At 44.4% G+C, this 19,217-nt stretch overlaps 1 protein-coding gene across 2 annotated transcripts in view; it reads left to right on the top strand.

The window, feature by feature from the left end:
- LOC118360173 (plexin-B1-like) overlaps positions 1 to 19,217 on the top strand; it is a 60,084-nt gene that overhangs the window by 35,098 nt on the left and 5,769 nt on the right. The window contains exons 19-36 of one of the 2 annotated variants that reach the window (XR_008083251.1): positions 157 to 333; positions 416 to 650; positions 987 to 1,229; positions 1,352 to 1,528; positions 1,727 to 1,875; positions 1,993 to 2,093; positions 2,258 to 2,475; positions 2,632 to 2,810; positions 2,947 to 3,013; positions 3,112 to 3,258; positions 3,426 to 3,594; positions 3,831 to 3,934; positions 4,068 to 4,152; positions 4,340 to 4,512; positions 4,636 to 4,796; positions 14,814 to 14,961; positions 15,162 to 15,226; positions 16,509 to 18,793. Coding sequence is in view for 1 of the 2 variants with exons in the window: in XM_035739401.2 (XP_035595294.2) it covers positions 157 to 333; positions 416 to 650; positions 987 to 1,229; positions 1,352 to 1,528; positions 1,727 to 1,875; positions 1,993 to 2,093; positions 2,258 to 2,475; positions 2,632 to 2,810; positions 2,947 to 3,013; positions 3,112 to 3,258; positions 3,426 to 3,594; positions 3,831 to 3,934; positions 4,068 to 4,152; positions 4,340 to 4,512; positions 4,636 to 4,796; positions 14,814 to 14,961; positions 15,162 to 15,226 (2,598 nt within the window). In the remaining variant the exon portion in view is untranslated. The remainder of the gene's footprint in view (positions 1 to 156; positions 334 to 415; positions 651 to 986; positions 1,230 to 1,351; positions 1,529 to 1,726; positions 1,876 to 1,992; positions 2,094 to 2,257; positions 2,476 to 2,631; positions 2,811 to 2,946; positions 3,014 to 3,111; positions 3,259 to 3,425; positions 3,595 to 3,830; positions 3,935 to 4,067; positions 4,153 to 4,339; positions 4,513 to 4,635; positions 4,797 to 14,813; positions 14,962 to 15,161; positions 15,227 to 16,508; positions 18,794 to 19,217) is intronic. The other variant, XM_035739401.2, reaches the window with a different exon arrangement.

Here is a 19,217-nt window from a genome sequence, read left to right as displayed (position 1 = left end):
TCTCTTCCATTCAAAGTCACCAGATCAACCACTGTAAAGCAAGTGGAGTCAACACTGCATATGAGAATTCAGACATCATTTGTGAATGTCCTTAATAAAGTCCTGTAACCTGCTGTAGCAGTAGTTGTGATATCTTTTAAATTAATTATTTTTTAGCTCCTCTGAGGTCGTGGATGACCAGATTACATGTATGACAGGGGGCAGCAACAGAACTGGAGAGCATGGAATCACGGTCCGGTTTGGTAGAGCAGAACGCCATCTACAGGGAGCCATCTATCATTACACCTCAGATCCTAACATAACCATGGCTGCACCCTCAAAAAGCTTCCTCAGGTGGGTGTCACGATGTCACTCGCAATGAATTGCCATATTTTTTCATTCATGTAATAAATTCTTCTTCTCTGTGTGTGTCCAGTGGTGGAAGAATGATCCGTGTGTCTGGGCAAAACCTAGATGTAGTGCAGGAGCCCCGAATCCGGGTGACCCTTAGTCCTCTGGAGTCCCTTTCTCCAAGGAAGAAGAGGAGGACGAGGAGGAGCAGCAGAGATGGAGAGAGTAGCGTGAGACGCACAGAAATCCCACTCAAGAGGCAAAGACGGATAGTTCCTGAGCCAGACTGTCTTGAAGACGCACTCTGTGTGGTAAAAAAGGTAAACTGGTGGTCCTCTGTTGGTAGAGCATGGTGCTTGCAATGCCAGGATAGTGGGTTCGATTCCCGGGACCACCCTTACGTAAAACATGACCAAGTTGCTTTGGATAAAAGCATTCTGCTAAATGGCTTATTTATTATTATTCTATTCAACTGAAATGTTGAGTCCTCTAACATGGTGTTCAGATGTCTACTGGCTTAGTTTGGGGGATAGGCTCTCTTTTCTTTGATCGTGTAGTGTGATGTATCACCTTTTTAAAGGTAAAGTTGAGAATCAATCACTGCTATTGCTTTCAATACATATCTATAAATACGCCTCGCATCTCTTGCTCTCCAGTTTGAGACGAGTTGTGCTGTGAGCAGCTCCTCTCTGATGCTGTGCCCTACGCCTGCCGTGGGGATGGAGGCCCACCATGCTCGGGTCAAGGTGGACTTCCTACTGGATAACCTGCACTTTGACTTCAACTCTGTGGGCAGTGGAGCTTTCAGCTACGAGCTCAACCCCAGACTGTACCCACTGAACCAGAATGACCCCAGCAAACCCTACCACCACAAACCTGGCAGCATCATCTCTGTGGAGGTCTCTGTTACATCCCATTTCTGCTACCAGAACAGTTTCTCCAACCGTTTTTCAGAACCTGCGAGTGTTGTCTGTTTCCTGTCCAGTTGGCTTTCTCCAATATCGTTATTGTTATGATCTAGGGGGAGAACCTGGACCTGGCCATCTTTAAGGAGGAGGTGGTGGCTCTGATTGGGGAAGGGGTATGCTCTGTGAAAACCTTGACCCATAACCACCTCTACTGTGAGCCTCCATCCCAGCAGCCCTCTGTGATGGCCAGCAAGAAGCAGGAGGGCATGGATTCTCTCCCCGAGTTCACTGTACGTCCTCACTCCTTGCGTCACCACTATTGGAATTGGAAATCAAAGAGGGCACATGTCTTTTGTGAATAAGTTTGTTCAAATCTGTGTAATTCTGAATATTATTTAGTTGTGGTGGTTGTAGGGATGACAAGTGTAAAACACTTCAACGTTGAATCTAATCCTTCCACTCTAAAATCAATTGCTGTCTTGTCCCAGGTCCAGATGGGGAACCTGAACTTCTCCCTAGGTAGAGTGCAGTATGACACCCAAGGCCAGTCCACCTTCCCCCTGGAGGCCCAGGTGGGCGTAGGGGTGGGGGCTTCCATCGTAGCCCTCATCGTTGTCATCATAGTGCTCATATATAGGTGTGTGCCAACAGTCACTCTACTTTGCCAAGTATACACCATTTCATCTGTTCAAAGTAATGCTTGGTACAGTATACTGGATGTGAGCTTTTCTGTCTGTCCGTATGCATCTGTCAGGAGGAAAAGCAAACAGGCCGTGAGGGACTACAAGAAGGTCCAGATTCAGCTGGAGAATCTGGAGACCAGTGTGAGGGACCGCTGCAAGAAAGAGTTCACAGGTGAAAGTGCCATAAGCTTCAACATAAGTTCACAAAACCGCATCTTATATCACAAAAACCTAGTGGCTTCAAATAAGTAAGGTTTTTCAGGTGTAGGTTATATATGATTTTGCTGAAAGGATTCTCACGATCTCAATGTGGTCTATTTTCCTCCCTCTGTGTAGACCTAATGACTGAGATGATGGACTGTTCAAGTGACCTGGTGGGTTCTGGTATTCCCTTCCTGGACTACAAGGCGTATGCAGAGCGCATTTTCTTTCCTGGCCACCGGGAGTCGCCACTGAGGCGAGATTTGGACGTGCCGGAGTGCCGTAGACAGACGGTGGAGCAGGGACTGGTTCAACTGTCCAACCTCCTCAACAGCAAACTATTCCTCACCAAGGTAACCTTAACCAACTCTGAAGAAGTGAACTTGACCTACCGTACCTCTCAATACCATTCAGACTATAAAACGTCAGCGGTAATATGTAACGCATGCACGTTATGCTTCACTTTCACTGTGTCACTGTTTTGACCCCTTTGTGCCACTCTCTCCCAGTTCATCCACACACTGGAGGTGCAGCGGACCTTCTCCCCTCGGGACCGGGCCTACGTGGCCTCCCTGCTCACCGTGGCCCTGCATGGGAAGCTGGAGTACTTCACTGACATCCTCAAGACTCTGCTAAACGACCTGGTGGTGCAGTACGTGGCCAAGAACCCCAAACTCATGCTCCGAAGGTGAGGGGGGCTGATCAGTATATGTTCTCATCAGTCTTGGGTAATGGCAGGCTTCTTCCTGTGTCTTTTTTTTAAAGTCTCTTGTGGTTTTCCTATCTGTGTTTGACACATTCACGTGGGACATGTTCTGTTTCAGAACTGAATCGGTGGTCGAGAAGCTCCTGACCAACTGGATGTCCATTTGTCTGTTCACCTTCCTGAGGGTGAGTAGCTCAGCCTGCTCTTTCCCCATTCACCCCCCTGTGTCTCCTCACTAAAGAGGCATTTAAAGAAACATGTCCCATCTGTGCTGTGTTATTAGGACACTGCAGGGGAGTCCTTCTACATGCTGTTTAGAGCCATTAAACACCAGGTGGACAAGGGACCGGTGGACGCCGTGACCGGAAAGGCCAAGTATACACTCAACGACAACAGGCTGCTCCGCGAGGACATAGAGTACAAAACCTTGGTGAGAGCACAGCACACACAAACCCTGATGTCCCTTTACCATAAATACACATCTACATTCAGGTTTTTATTTATCATTATAAAGCAGGGGCTGGAATAAAGGAGCTGTGCAAGTAGTCATGTTTTTTTTTTGTGTGGTGATTTAATTAACTACCATTAACCTTCCAGACGCTGAATGTCCTCATGCCAGCGACAGGCAACGGTGGTGTGCCCCAGACCGCTCCTGCCAAGGTGCTGGACTGTGACACCATAACCCAGGTGAAGGAGAAGGTCCTGGAACAGGCCTGGAAGGGCATGTCCTTCTCCCAGAGGCCCCACACAGACTCTCTCCACCTGGGTGAGCCTCCACTACAGCTCTCTGTCATTCACTGTTCAATCTGAAAAGGTGTCATCTTTGTCCATCCTGGCATGCCAGGTAGAAATGAAGAGCCAACGAACATTTATCCAAGTTAATGGGCGTACTATAAACCTGAAACACCCTAGAATTGACAAAGTCAACAGAATCCTTCCTTGGTCATCAGTTATAATCAACTTTTTTTGATAGCTAATCTTTTGTATCGTGTCCTTGATCAGAGTGGCGTGCGGGCATGGCAGGTCACCTGATCCTGTCAGACGAGGACTTGACGTCGGTGGTGCAGGGTTCCTGGAAACGCCTCAACACCCTGCAGCACTACAAGGTCAGAAATGGCAGGCCACACATCCCATCCATCCCTATCTCCTTTAACTAGAATGACTAACTACATGACTGTGAAGTATTTTTTTTTGTTTACTTTGTTAATTTGATTTAATGATTTTACAAATGGTCTGCAGGTTCCGGATGGAGCCACTGTTGCACTGGTACCCCGGAACTCCAAGCACATACACAATGACAACCATGACTACTTTCCTGGAGAGAGTTGAGTCTCAACTAATCTATGGCACATACGTGCAGCATGGTCATAGGATATTGTTCAGCATCCATACAATATTGCTACCAAATTTGGACAATGCACAAGAGCTGCATTTGAAACATAAAGATATAACTTGTACACTTGTACCTAGACTATATCAGAGATGTTTGACCGTGCGTGTCCCTCTATCAGAGACGCCCATGTTGGACGATGGGGACGAGGGAGGTGTGAAGCTCTGGCACCTGGTGAAAGCCAATGAGGAGCCAGACCTGCCCAAACACAGGCGTGGCAGTCTGAGAGAGAGGGAGAGAGAGAGGGCCAAGGCCATTCCTGAGATCTACCTCACACGCCTACTCTCCATGAAGGTGCCAGAATGCACATGCACAACACAATGCAACAAACAAGCAGTCACACACACACAAACGGTATGTGTAATATTTACACTTGTGCATATATTTATCCCCATGTCTTCCTACTTTCTCTCCCAGGGCACACTGCAGAAGTTTGTGGATGACTTGTTCACAGTGATCCTGAGCACTAACCAGCCAGTTCCCATGGCTGTCAAGTACTTCTTTGACCTGCTGGATGAGCAGGCTCTGCAACACAACATTACAGACCCTGAGACCATCCACATCTGGAAGACTAACAGGTAACTCGGTACTCCTACTGCTACTGGCTCATTTGCTTTTGAACACAAGTGTTTCCTGTCCTTTGTAATTACAGTAACCAATACAGACCTGGGCTCGTTTATCAATATCAAATCACTTCTGGGTAACAATTAAGTACCTTACTGTAATTGATTTCCATTGAAATGGGCAAAAATAGCTTTTTAACAAAACTATTTCTCAAGCAAGAATTTTGCTAGGAATGTCTGGCCCTTACCAAAATGTACCATGGTAGTGCAATAGAACCATGGATTTTTTTTAGCATTGTTTTCTGGTCAACTCCATGGCAGGAAATTACAATGGTATTTTCACCAGTACCATGGTATTTTCCTGCCATGGTAGTGAACAAAAAAACATGATGGAACCAAAGTATTGTTTTTCATTCTTACTACCATGGAACAAAAATGTACTGTGGTAGTACAACGAAAAAATACATGTTTTTGTACTAGCAGTATGTGAACCATGAAAGTATGGTAGTTGTTTAAAATGTATTATCATGATGGATGGTCTGTGTCCCACCATTTTTCGGGTAAAGTGACCAAAAAATGTAGTAATTTGTGGTACTCACATAATGCAACATTGACTTCTCGCTCTGCAGTGGCAAAGCTTAGGCCTAGTGTACCCTCTTAAACCCCTTTTAGCTCATAGCAAAAAAACACAACACACATGATCTAGTAGTGTACCATCTTAAACCTTCTGATCTGGATATGATATTGTAAGAAGAATGAAGGGATAGTGGTGGAGAGTCGACTCCTTTCCTGTTGGCTCCCATTTCCCTCGAATCCTAAGATTCTTTGCAACGGAGTCTGAGTAGTTGCCATAAGCTACTTCCAAGAACACAAACTCTCATATACCATGTACTTTGCATGGTAGAGCCAGGGGAGGGGCATAGGTAGGCAAGGTCGGCCACCAGGCAGACAGTCAAAATCATGCAGAGCAACAGTAATCAAAAGTTGTATCTCTCAATTTCTTGGCATGCAATGTCTTCCAAAGTTCATGAAAGTAGGGGCTATCAATTAGTAAGTAGGCTCTTCTACACGCAACAGACACTGGCATATTTCATAGCGAAGAGGAACAACAGGCAAGCCAGCGAGGGAGAGCAAGAGGCAGTTGGAATATTTTAGTTAACCTTTATTTTACTAGGCAAGTCAGTTAAGAACAAATTCTTATTTACAATGTCAGCCTAGTGGGTTAACTGCCTTGGTCAGGGGCAGAACAACAGATCGGGGATTCGATCTAGCAACCTTTCGGTTACTGGCCCAAAGCTCTAACAACTAGGCTACCTGCCACCTAGGCTATCTTGGTAATCTTGGTAATCTATCTCGCAATGTCTTGTCTTGCAATACCTCGTAAATTCACCAAAAGCATTTTAAAGTATAAGCTATCAATGAGTATGGCTATTCTACATTATGCCAGTGAATTTGAAGGTTAACATCACCAAATGGTTCAGTTTCATTAGGCCTTAATAAAATGTGTTATGCCTATAGTTTAGTTTATTTAATGAAACCCTGGCACCTATCAGCTCATCCCCAATTCCCCACTGAGCTAAACCTTTTGGAAATGGCAAGTTCACTTTCTCATCCATGTGTTGCAAATACTGTCCAGCAGCTCAAATCAGCAGGATTGGGGGACATTTTTATTAGGAGGGACATGTACCATGATCACAAAAATAATGATTATGATCACATGAGCAGCAGTGTCTGGCGTTGTCACACACTGCGGGGACACCTAGGGCTGTTACGGTGACCATATTATCGCAACACCAGCAGTCACGAGTCTTGACCGCAGTCAAATTTCACGTGACCGTTGGGTCACAGCAACTAGGCTTTTCTAAAACCTGTGCTCTGATGCCGCTGATGGTCACTAGTAGCCTACCAAACTTGCTAATGGCCTGGTACTCAGAGCTCTATTGTCCCTCGAATCACTCTGACATCAATGCAAATGCAATCAAAAATCAAACACTTCATGAGCACCCTGGCATTCAGAGTTTGAGCGGAATAGGATCACTTGTTGCTCAGCCGGAATCAGCTCCTCATAGCTGGTAGATGCATGGAATAAAATGCATTGAGTGGGCAAAATATTATTTCCATGCCATAGACTGACCAGGTAAATTCAGGTGAAAGCTATGATCCCTTATTGATGTCACCTGTTAAATCCACTTCAATCAGTGTAGCTGAAGGGGAGGAAACAGGTTAGAGGGTTTTAAGAAATCCTAAAACTTTAGGAACACCTTCGGAATATTGAGTTGCACTCCCTTTTGCCCTCAGAAACCTCTTTGTCGGGGCATGGATTACAAGGTGTCAAGTGTTCCACAGGGATGCTGGCCCATGTTGACTCATATTCTTTCCACAGTTGTGTCAAGTTGGCTGGATGTCCTTTGGGTGGTGAACCATTCTTGATACAGAAGGGAAACTACCATACCCCGTTCAAAGGCACTTGCATTCACCCTCTGAATGGCACACACACAATCCTTGTCTCTCAAGGCTTAAAAATAATTATTTAACCTGTCTCCTCCCCTTCATCTACACTGATTTGAAGTGGATTTAACAATTTAATAAGGGATCATAGTATTCACCTGGTCAGTCTGTCATGGAAAGAGCAGATGTTCCTAATGTTTTGTACACTCAGTGTTAGGCCATGTTGTGCAACATTTCTATAGGGTATGCTAAGCAATTGTGTGAGAAAAGAGTTTGGATGAACACTATTAAAAAGAGCAGGATCCCATCAGCTTTCTATAGGCTAGGCCTACTATTTATTTCTCAACTTTCTTAATATTAAGCGCATTGCTTCACTTTTCTAACATTTGTTATTCAAGTTCATACGCCCCTGTTCCGACAGCTGCATGATAATGGCCCATTCAAAATCCAAACTTATTTCACGCACAGTGCATTTGTAAAGTATTCAGACCCCTTTTTTTACATTTTGTTACATTACAGCCTTATTCTACAATTTATTAAATAGTCCCCCCTCATCAATCTACACATCTACCCCATAATGACAAAGCAAAAGCAGGTTTTTAGAAATTTGTGCAAATGTATTAAACAGATTTTTAAAAATCACATTTACTTAATTATTCAGACCCTTTACTCAGTACGTTGAAGCACCTTTGGCAGCGATTACAGCCTCGAGTCTTCTTGAGTATGACGCTTGGCACATCTGTATTTGGGGAGTTTCTTCAATTCCTCTCTGCAGAGCCTCTCAAACTCTGTCAGGTTGGATGGGGAACATTGCTGGACAGCTATTTTCAGGTCTATCCAGAGATAATTGATCTATTCAAGTCTGGGTCTGGCTGGGTCACTGGGACATTCAGAGACTTGTCCCGAAGCCACTCCTGCGTTGTCTTGGTTGTGTGCGTAGGGTCGTCGTCCTGTTGGCAGGTGAACCTTCGCCCCAGTCTGAGATCCGGCGCGTTCTGGAGCACGTTTTCTTTGAGATTCTCTCTGTACTTTGCTCCGTTCATCTTTCCCTCGATCTGGACCAGTCTCCCAGTCCCTGCCACTGAAAAACATCTCCCACAGCATGACGTTGCCACCACCATGCTTCACCGTAAGGATGGTGCCAGGTTTCCTCCAGACTTGTCGCTTGGCATTCAGGCCAAAGAGTTTAATCTTGGTTTTATCAGACCAGAGAATGGTGTTTCTCAACGTCAGAGTCCTTGGGTGCCTTTTGGCAAACTCTAAGCGGGCTGTCATGTGCCTTTTACTGAGGAGTGGCTTCCATCTGGCCATTCTACAATGAAGGCCTGATTGGTGGAGTGCTGCAGAGATGGTTGCCCTTCTGGAAGGTTCTCCCATCTTCACAGAGGAACTCTAGGGCTCTGTCACGATTGGATTCTTGGTCACGTCCCTTACCAGGGCCCTTCTCCCTTGATTGCTCAGTTTGTCCAGGCGACCAGCTCTAGGAGTCTTGGCGGTTCCAAACGTCTTCCATTTAAGAATAATGGAAGCCACTGTGTTCTTGGGGAACCTCAATGCTGCAGGCATTTTTTTGATACCCTTCCCCAGATCTGCAACCAAACACAATCATGTCTCAGGGCTCTTACAGACAATTCCTTTGACCTCATGGCTTGTTTTTTTTTTTTGCTCTGACATGCACTGTCAACTGTGGGACCTTTTATATAGACAAGTAAACTCAGCAAAAAAGAAGGAATTGTATTTATTCCATTTTAGAATAGGGCTGTAATGTAACAAAATGTGGAAAAAGTCAAAGGGTCTGAATACTTTCCGAAGACACTGTATAAGGGTTGGGTTGGACGATACTTTTCTCGTTAATCTTTTTTTTAAACGGATACTTAAATGATAATCAACCAATGTAAGACTTTTTAAATGCTTTATTATCCAAATGTTCAAAGTGCGAGTGGGCGACGGAGAGAAACAAAATGGTGCAATTTGAGGCCATGTGGCGGAGAGTGCGGTGGGCGCTGGAGATGGGTGTTAGCAGGTGGGTCTGGACAGGTATGATGTAGTTGTCATTTGTGTGTGTGTATGTTATGTATTGTCTAAAAATATCAAATAAAATATATATTTTTTAAATATGGAAAAAAGACAAGCTTGCAACACGCATCTGATTATTCATTTATGAATAGGATTTATTTTGTTTACATTCTTCATTGTAACCATAACGTCACATATAATTGAACCCACACAACATGAGCAGGTTAACTTTGTCAAAACATTTTATTTTTTAAAGACTATCAGAAAGAATGTTGGTACTTATTTATTTTGATCACTCAGCTTTGCTGACAAATAGTGTTATTTTGTGGCATAGCCTACTAAATAGGCTAAGCCTAAATTAATTAAATTGCCTAAATAAACTATAGTACATTTCATAGATAAAAGTAACTCGGTCTTGAAAATATCGACCATGTTTTCTCCTCGCTAGACTCTTTCATTCAGTTTATTCTTCACATCCGCAAAGAAGGACTCAGTTTCAGAAATTCACTTTATATAGAGGGGCTATCAAGTCTAGAATTTGTTTCTGTCTCTTTTTAGAGTGAGAGAAACCAAATGCCGACAATACCTATTTTTCGAAAAATCTTCAGTCCACATGTCAAGTGTAGTTGCACCATTGTATTTACCCAAGTTATCTGAACTCTGGGACTACCTGCCAGCAATTATTATTTGTTTGCCTGATGCAGGACTCTATTGCCATAAAGAGAGACTCTTGGACTGAAACATTCACACCTCCATTAATTTACCAAAATATAGTCAATTTGTTCCACAGTTCAGACTACTGATAGATCAGCATTCTTACTCCCCCTTGTTTGATGCAATGACAGAATGACGCAATTTACCAGAATCTGCCACCATCTACCATAATTGGTCACGGCATAAGCTCAAAACCTTTAATTGAGCAAACACTGTAGTTCACTCCAAACGTGGTTATAGCGTTGACTGCATGCTGACAGTGAATTCAGAGACAGAGACAGCTAACTAGACTACAAACATATTTTTGCCAGACCCTGTGAAGTCTACCACAACATACTAAACAGTTTCCTGATTAGCACAGGATAGTCTGCGTTTTAATTTACTTGTGTATTAGAAACGCAGTTTGAGATAATTTGTGTGCAGATTTTGCCAGTGGTTGAATGGGGAATTGGGCTTCCCGGGAACATGTTGTCTGAGGTTGAAACAGTAACCAAGGAGGGCGGAGCTTAGCGAAGGGTCAATTGTTGAGGAATGTACGTATGAACTATCTTGTGAACTTATTTTTTCTCAAAGGCCCAGTGCAGTCAACACTAAGGTTGGAATAATACTGTAAAATTGTGCAAATTATGATCATGCTCTTTTAGTCTACGGTAAATTAGCTAATAGTCTTGGTTTTATGCATGTCAACATCAGAAGCCTCCTCCCTAAGTTTGTTTTACTCACTGCTTTAGCACACTCTGCTAACCCTGATGTCCTTGCCGTGTCTGAATCCTGGCTCAGGAAGGCCACCAAAAATTCAGAGATTTCCATACCCAACTATAACATCTTCCGTCAAGATAGAACTGCCAAAGGGGGCGGAGTCGCAGTCTACTGCAGAGACAGCCTGCAAAGTAATGTCATACTTTCCAGGTCCATACCCAAACAGTTTGAACTACTAATTTTGAAAATTACTCTCTCCAGAAACAAGTCTCTCACTGTTGCCGCCTGCTACCGACCCCCGTCAGCTCCCAGCTGTGCCCTGACACCATTTGTGAATTGATCGCCCCCATCTAGCTTCAGAGTTTGTCCTGTTAGGTGACCTAAACTGGGATATGCTTAACACCCCGGCAGTCCTACAATCTAAGCTAGATGCCCTCAATCTCACGCAAATCATCAAGGAACCCACCAGGTACAACCCTAACTCTGTAAACAAGGGCACCCTCATAGACGTCATCCTGACCAACTGGCCCTCCAAATATACCTCCGCTGTCTTCAACCAGGATCTCAGCGATCACTGCCTCATCGCCTGTATCCGCCACGGAGCCGCAGTCAAACGACCACCCCTCATCACTGTCAAACGCTCCCTAAAACACTTCTGTGAGCAGGCCTTTCTAATCGACCTGGCCCGTGTATCCTGGAAGGACATTGACCTCATCCCGTCAGTTGAGGATGCCTGGTCATTCTTTAAAAGTAACTTCCTCACCATTTTGGATAAGCATGCTCCGTTCAAAAATGCAGAACCAAGAACAGATACAGCCCTTGGTTCACTCCAGACCTGACTGCCCTCGACCAGCACAAAAACATCCTGTGGCGGACTGCAATAGCATCGAATAGCCCCCGTGATATGCAACTGTTCAGGGAAGTCAGGAACCAATACACGCAGTCAGTCAGGAAAGCTAAGGCCAGCTTCTTCAGGCAAAAGTTTGCATCCTGTAGCTCCAACTCCAAAAAGTTCTGGGACACTGTGAAGTCCATGGAGAACAAGAGCACCTCCTCCCAGCTGCCCACTGCACTGAGGCTAGGAAACACGGTCTCCACCGATAAATCCATGATTATCGAAAACTTCAATAAGCACTTCTCAACGGCTGGCCATGCCTTCCGCCTGGCTACTCCAACCTCGGCCAACAGCTCCGCCCCCCGTAGTTCCTCACCCAAGCCTCTCCAGGTTCTCCTTTACCCAAATCCAGATAGCAGATGTTCTGAAAGAGCTGCAAAACCTGGACCCGTACAAATCAGCTGGGCTTGACAATCTGGACCCGCTATTTCTGAAACTATCTGCCGCCATTGTCGCAACCCCTATTACCAGCCTGTTCAACCTCTCTTTCATATCGTCTGAGATCCCCAAGGATTGAAAGCTGCCGCAGTCATCCCCCTCTTCAAAGGAGGAGACACCCTGGACCCAAACTGCTATAGACCTATATCCATCCTGCCCTGCCTATCTAAGGTCTTCGAAAGCCAAGTCAACAAACAGGTCACTGACCATCTCGAATCCCACCGTACCTTCTCCGCTGTGCAATCTGGTTTCCGAGCCGGTCACGGGTGCACCTAGCCACACTCAAGGTACTAAATGATATCATAACCGCCATCGATAAAAGACAGTACTGTGCAGCCGTCTTCATCGACCTCGCCAAGGCTTTCGACTCTGTCAATCACCAAATTCTTATCGGCAGACTCAACAGCCTCGGTTTTTCGGATGACTGCCTTGCCTGGTTCACCAATTACTTTGCAGACAGAGTTCAGTGTGTCAAATCAGAGGGCATGCTGTCCGGTCCTCTGGCAGTCTCTATGGGGGTGCCACAGGGTTCAATTCTCGGGCCGACTCTTTTCTCTGTATATATCAATGATGTTGCTCTTGCTGCGGGCGATTCCCTGATCCACCTCTACGCAGACGACACCATTCTATATACTTTCGGCCCGTCATTGGACACTGTGCTATCAAACCTCCAAACGAGCTTCAATGCCATACAGCACTCCTTCCGTGGCCTCCAACTGCTCTTAAACGCGAGTAAAACCAAATGCATGCTTTTCAACCGATCGCTGCCTGCACCCGCATGCCCGACTAGCATCACCACCCTGGATGGTTCCAACCTTGAATATGTGGACATCTATAAGTACCTAGGTGTCTGGCTAGACTGCAAACTCTCCTTCCAGACTCACATCAAACATCTCCAATCAAAAATCAAATCCAGAGTCGGCTTTTATTCCGCAACAAAGCCTCCTTCACTCACGCTGCCAAGCTTACCCTAGTAAAACTGACTATCCTACCGATCCTCGACTTCGGCGATGTCATCTACAAAATGGCTTCCAACACTCTACTCAGCAAACTGGATGCAGTCTATCACAGTGCCATCCGTTTTGTCACTAAAGCACCTTATACCACCCACCACTGCGACTTGTATGCTCTAGTCGGCTGGCCCTCACTACATATCCGTCGCCAGACCCACTGGCTCCAGGTCATTTACAAGTCCATGCTAGGTAAAGCTCCGCCTTATCTCAGTTCACTGGTCACGATGGCAACACCCATCCGTAGCACGCGCTCCAGCAGGTGTATCTCACTGATCATCCCTAAAGCCAACACCTCATTTGGCCGCCTTTCGTTCCAGTACTCTGCTGCCTGTGACTGGAACGAATTGTAAAATCGCTGAAGTTGGAGACTTTTATCTCCCACCAACTTCAAACATCAGCTATCCGAGCAGCTAACCGATCGCTGCAGCTGTACATAGTCTATAGGTAAATAGCTCACCCTTTTTCACCTACCTCATTCCCATACTGTTTTTATACTGTTTTTATTTATTTACTTTTCTGCTCTTTTGCACACCAATATCTCTACCTGTACATGCCCATCTGATCATTTATCACTCCAGTGTTAATCTGCAAAATTGTATTATTCGCCTACCTCCTCATGCCTTTTGCACACATTGTATATAGACTGCCCATTTTTTTCTACTGTGTTATTGACTTGCTAATTGTTTACTCCATTCAAAATAAATAAAAAATAGACCAATAAGAAAGAGTTTCAAACCTCTCTGCCAATAACAGCTAGTTTTCAGTTTTCCCCCTCTCCACTCAGACCATTCCCAGACAGTACTAGCAAAGTTATTGCTTGAAAAATCACAGTAAGGTACCGTAATTTCTGGACTATTAAGCGCACCTGAATATAAACCGTACCCACTGAATTATTAAAAAATATGTATTTTGTACCTAAATAAGCCGCACATGTCTATAAGCCACAGGTGCCTACCGGTACATTGAAACAAATTAACTTTACACAGCCTTTAAACGAAACACGGCTTGTAACAAAAATAAATAGGCTTTAACGAAACACGGCATTATGTGACGCTGCTCAGTTTTTTTGAAAGCGGGAAAAACATAAATTAGCCGCGTCATTGTATAAACCACGACGAGGTTCAAAGCCTGGGAATAAAGTAGCGGTTTATAGTCTGGAAATTATGGTACTTAATAGTTACCCAGAAATGATTTGATATTGAAATAAAAATAGCTACATTGGGGCCTCCAGATTTGGCGCAGCGGTCTGAGGCATGGCATTGCAGTGCTAGAGGCGTCACTACAGACCCAATTGGCCCAGGATCATCCGGGTTAGGAGAGCGTTTGGACAGCCGGGATGTCCTTTTCCCATTGCGCTCTAGCGACTCTCCTATTGGCGGCCCGGGTGCATGCATGCTGACTTCGGTTGCCAGTTGTACTTTGTTTCCTCCGACCCATTGGTGCGGTTGGCCTCCGGGTTAAGCTAGCAGTGTCAAGAAGCAGTGTGGCTTTGCAGGGTCATGTTTCGGAAGACGCATGGCTCTCGATCTTCGCCTCTCCCGAATTCGTACTGGAGTTGCAGCGATGGGACAAGACTGTAACTACCAATTTGGATATCACGAAATTGGGGAGAAAAATGGGTCAAATGTTCAACAACGAAAAATGAAAGAAATTAAAAAATAAATCCAATGTAGCCGTTTTTATTATATATATTTTTAAATGTTTTACATTTTTTGGGAATCTGGGCCCAGGGCTTGGTCATTGAATAGACTTAAGTTAGTTCTGCATTTTATATTGTGCGACTTGTTTGTTGTTTTGTTTTCCCACCAGTTTACCCCTGAGGTTCTGGATCAACATCTTGAAGAACCCCCAGTTCATCTTTGATGTTCAGGCATCAGACCATGTGGATGCTGTGCTGTCTGTCATAGCCCAGACCTTCATGGACTCATGTACCATCGCAGAGCACAAGCTGGGCAGGGTGAGCCACACACAGGGAGAGGATACCTTACCAAGGATGCTATAAGGGGGAATGGCAGGTCTAGCAGAAATTAAGGGAGAGTAGAGATGCCAGGGGTTTTGAAAGAAAGAATACTAGATAATGAGAGCATGCAGGTTCTCAACATTCATGTAACCATAATGTGTTTCGAGTATAACATGGAAATGTTTTCCCCCCTATAGGACTCTCCTATCAACAAGTTACTGTATGCCAGAGATATCCCACGGTACAAGCAGATGGTAGAGAGGTGAGAATACACCAGGCTCTTGCCCTCCTGATTGGCAGAGCAGAGGGGGCATCGCCACTGTATCAGTGCATTGCCGCAGCCACACTGAGCCTGCGGGGCTTCTTCTATGGAGAGTCTGTTTGGCAGCACGCTGCACACACCATTGCTGTAGCTATACACTATGCTTGAGGAAACTCAGTCATACGAATTCTACTGTACAGTCTTGGCCAAAAGTTTTGAGAATGACACAAATATTAATTTCCACAAAGTTTTATATTTTTGTCAGATGTTACTTTGGAATACTGAGGTATAATTACAAGCATGTAATAAGTGTCAACGACTTTTATTGACAATTACATGAAGTTGATGCAAAGAGTCAATATTTGGAGTGTTGACCCTTCTTTTTCAAGACCTCTGCAATCCGCCCTGGCATGCTGTCAATTCATTTCTGGGCCACATCCTGACTGATGGCAGCCCATTCTTGCATAAATAATGCTTGGAGTTTGTCAGAATTTGTGTTTTTTGTTTGTCCACCCGCCTCTTGAGGATTGACCACAAGTTGTCAATGGGATTAAGGTCTGGGGAGTTTCCTGGACATGGACCCAAAATATCGATTTAAAAAATAAATAAAAAATGTTTTGTTCCCCGAGCCACTAAGTTAACAATTTTGCCTTATGGCAAGGTGCTCCATCATGCTGGAAAAGACATTGTTCGTCGCCAAACTGTTCCTGGATGGTTGGGAGAAGTCGCTCTCAGAGGATATGTTGGTACCATTCTTTATTCATGGCTGTGTTCTTAGGCAAACTCGTGAGTGAGGCCACTCCCTTGGCTGAGAAGCAACCCCACACATGAATGATCTCAGGATGCTTTACTGTTGGCATGACACAGGACTGATGGTAGCGCTCACCTTGTCTTCTCCGGACAAGCTTTTTTCCAGATGCCCCAAACAATCGGAAAGGGGATTCATCAGAGAAAATGACTTTACCCCAGTCCTCAGCAGTCCAATCTCTGTACCTTTTGCAGAATATCAGTCTGTCCCTGATGTTTTTCCTGGAGAGAAGTGGCTTCTTTGCTGCCCTTCTTGACACCAGGCCATCCTCCAAAAGTCTTTGCCTCACTGTGCGTGCAGATGCACTCACACCTGCCTGCTGCCATTCCTGAGTAAGCTCTGTACTGGTGGTGCCCTGATCCTGCAGCTGAATGATAAATGGTAGATTTAGGTGCAATCTTACTGGCAGCAATATCCTTGCCTGTGAAGCCCTTTTTATGCAAAGCAATGATGACGGCACGTGTTTCCTTGCAGGTAACCATGGTTGACAGAGGAAGAACAATGATTGCAAGCACTGCCCTCCTTTTGAAGCTTCCAGTCTGTTATTTGAACTCAAACAGCGTGACAGAGTGATCTCCAGCCTTGTCCTCATCAACACACACATCTGTTAACAAGAGAATCACTGACATGATATCAGCTGGTCCTTTTGTGGCAGGGCTGAAATGCAGTGGAAATGTTTTTTGGGGATTCAGTTCATTTGCAGGGCAAAGAGGGACTTTGCAATTAAGTGCAATTCATCTGATCACTCTTCATAACATTCTGGAATATATACAAATTGCCATCATACAAACTGAGGCAGCAGACTTTGTGAAAATGTATATTTGTGTCATTCTCAAAACTTTTGGTCACGACTGTAGTCATTAGCATGCAATGGATTTCAGAAAGGAAATGCCATGTATTCATTTATTAGAAAATATTAACAATACATTAGGTATTGGGGATTGGCTCTGCCCCTTCAGGGTAGCTCAATGCCAGAGCAAAGCTTCAATATACAGTCAGGTCCATAAATATTTGGACATTGACCAAGTTATTATTATTTTAGCTGTCACAACATATTGGAGTTGAAATTAAATAATGAATATGACCTGAAGGTGCAGACTTTGAACTTAAATTTGAGGGTATTTACCTCCAAATTGGGTGACCGGTATAGGAATTACAGAACTTTTTATATATATGGTCCCCCCGTTTTTAAGGGACCAAAAGTAATTGGACAATTGGCTGATCGGCTATTCCATGGCCGTGTGTGTTATTCCCTCATTAGTTAATTTACAAGTAAGCAGATAAAAGGTCTAGAGTTGATTTCAAGTGTGGCATTTGCATTTGGAATCTGTTGCGGTTAACCCTCAATATGTAGTCCATAGAGCTGTCACTGCCAGTGAAGCAAGCCATCATTAAGCTGAAAAATCAAAACAAACCCATCAGAGAGCAAAAACATTAGGTGTGGCCAAATCAACTATTTGGTACATTCTTAAAAAGAATGAACACACTGGTGGGCTCAGAAACACCAAAAGGCCCGGAAGTCCATGGAAAACAACTGTGGTGGATGACAGAATAATTTGTTCCCTGGTGAAGAGGTTTTCCTTCACAACAGTTGGCCAGATCAAGAACCCCCTCCAGGAGGTAGGTGTATCTGTGTCAGAGTCAACAATCAAGAGAAGCCTTCACCAGAGTAAACACAGGCGGTTTACCACAAGATGTAAACCATTGGTAAGCCTCAAACAGGAAGACCAGATTAGAGTTTGCCAAACAACATCTAAAAAAGCCTGTACTGTTCTGGAACAACATCCTATGGACAGATGAGACAAAGATCAACTTGTACCAGAATGATGAGAAGAGCATGGATAAGCGAAGGAAATGCTCATGATCCGAAACGTACCACCTCACCTGTGAATCATGGTGGGGTTAGTGTTATGGCGTAGGCATGTATGGCTGCCAATGGAACTGCTTCCCTTTTATTTATTGATGATGTGACTGCTGACAAAAGCAGCAGGATTAATGAAGTGTTTGGGGCTATATTATCTGCTCAGATCCAGCCAAATGCTTCAAAACTCATTGGACGGCGCATCACAGTGCAGATGGACAATGATCCGAACCATACTGCGAAAGCAACCCAATACTTTTATATAGTCCAAGAAGTGGAATGTTCTGCAATGGCCAAGTCAATCACGTGACCAGAATCCAATTGAACATGCATTTCACTTGCTGAAGGAAAAACGCCCCAAGAACAAGCAGGAACTGAAGACCGCTGCAGTAAAGGCCTGGCAGAGCATCACCAGGGAAGAAACCCAGCATCTGGTGATGTCTATTATGGGTTCCAAACCTCAGGCAGTCATTGACTGAAAGATTAAAACTCACAATTTAATTTGTGATGGTTAGTTTGTCCAATTAGTTTTGGGCCCCTAAAATTGGGGGGACCACATAAAAAGTGCTGTAATTCCTACACTGTTCAACCGATTTTGGAAATAAATACCCTCATATTAAAGGTGAAAGTCTGCACTTTCAGCTCATTGTTTCCCTTCAAGTCCGTTGTGGTGGCGTACAGAGCCAAAATGATAACTTGGTCAATGTCAAAATATTTATGGACCTGACTGTATAATAAAATAACTACAGGCAGTGAGCACAGTATTCTATACATCTCCACCTGCAGGAAGGAAAATGGAACCAAACAGGTGGAGGCTGGGGTGGTGGTGGGTAGCAAGAACACGCAAACTCATACTAGCAGTAGCAGAAAGTGGCAGAAGATGTGTGAGCAGAACCTGGTCAGTTTAAATAGACCGCCATATTAAGTATGAAGTGTTAGCATCTGATCTGCACCAATCTCAGACAGGTTAGCATTTTTCGTCATGAATCTTGTTCTGGAGGCAACTCTGCAGTGGTCATTAGCTGACATAGCCACAAAGTCATACAATCAGATTTTAAACCTAACCCCACTGCTAACCCTAATGCCTAAACTTAAATTAAGCACATTTTTGTTTTCATTAATTTATACAATATAGCTGGCGCCATCTAGCGGAAATCGCTCAGATCTGCCTCCAGGACAAGATTAATCCCAATAAACATCAACTTGCCAATCTTAGCTGATGCATACACCTGGGTTTCCCTTCTGAACCAGCTTCTCTTTATGAATGAGTGGTGTATGAGTGTATAGCATATGGATATTATGAAGGGTGCACTAATCTCAGA

Source organism: Oncorhynchus keta, chromosome 27 (genome assembly GCF_023373465.1).
Source record: "Oncorhynchus keta strain PuntledgeMale-10-30-2019 chromosome 27, Oket_V2, whole genome shotgun sequence".
NCBI classification, from domain to species: Eukaryota; Metazoa; Chordata; class Actinopteri; order Salmoniformes; family Salmonidae; genus Oncorhynchus; species Oncorhynchus keta.
Note: the sequence above shows the minus strand (reverse complement) of the source record. Positions and strands in the feature narration are given on the sequence as shown.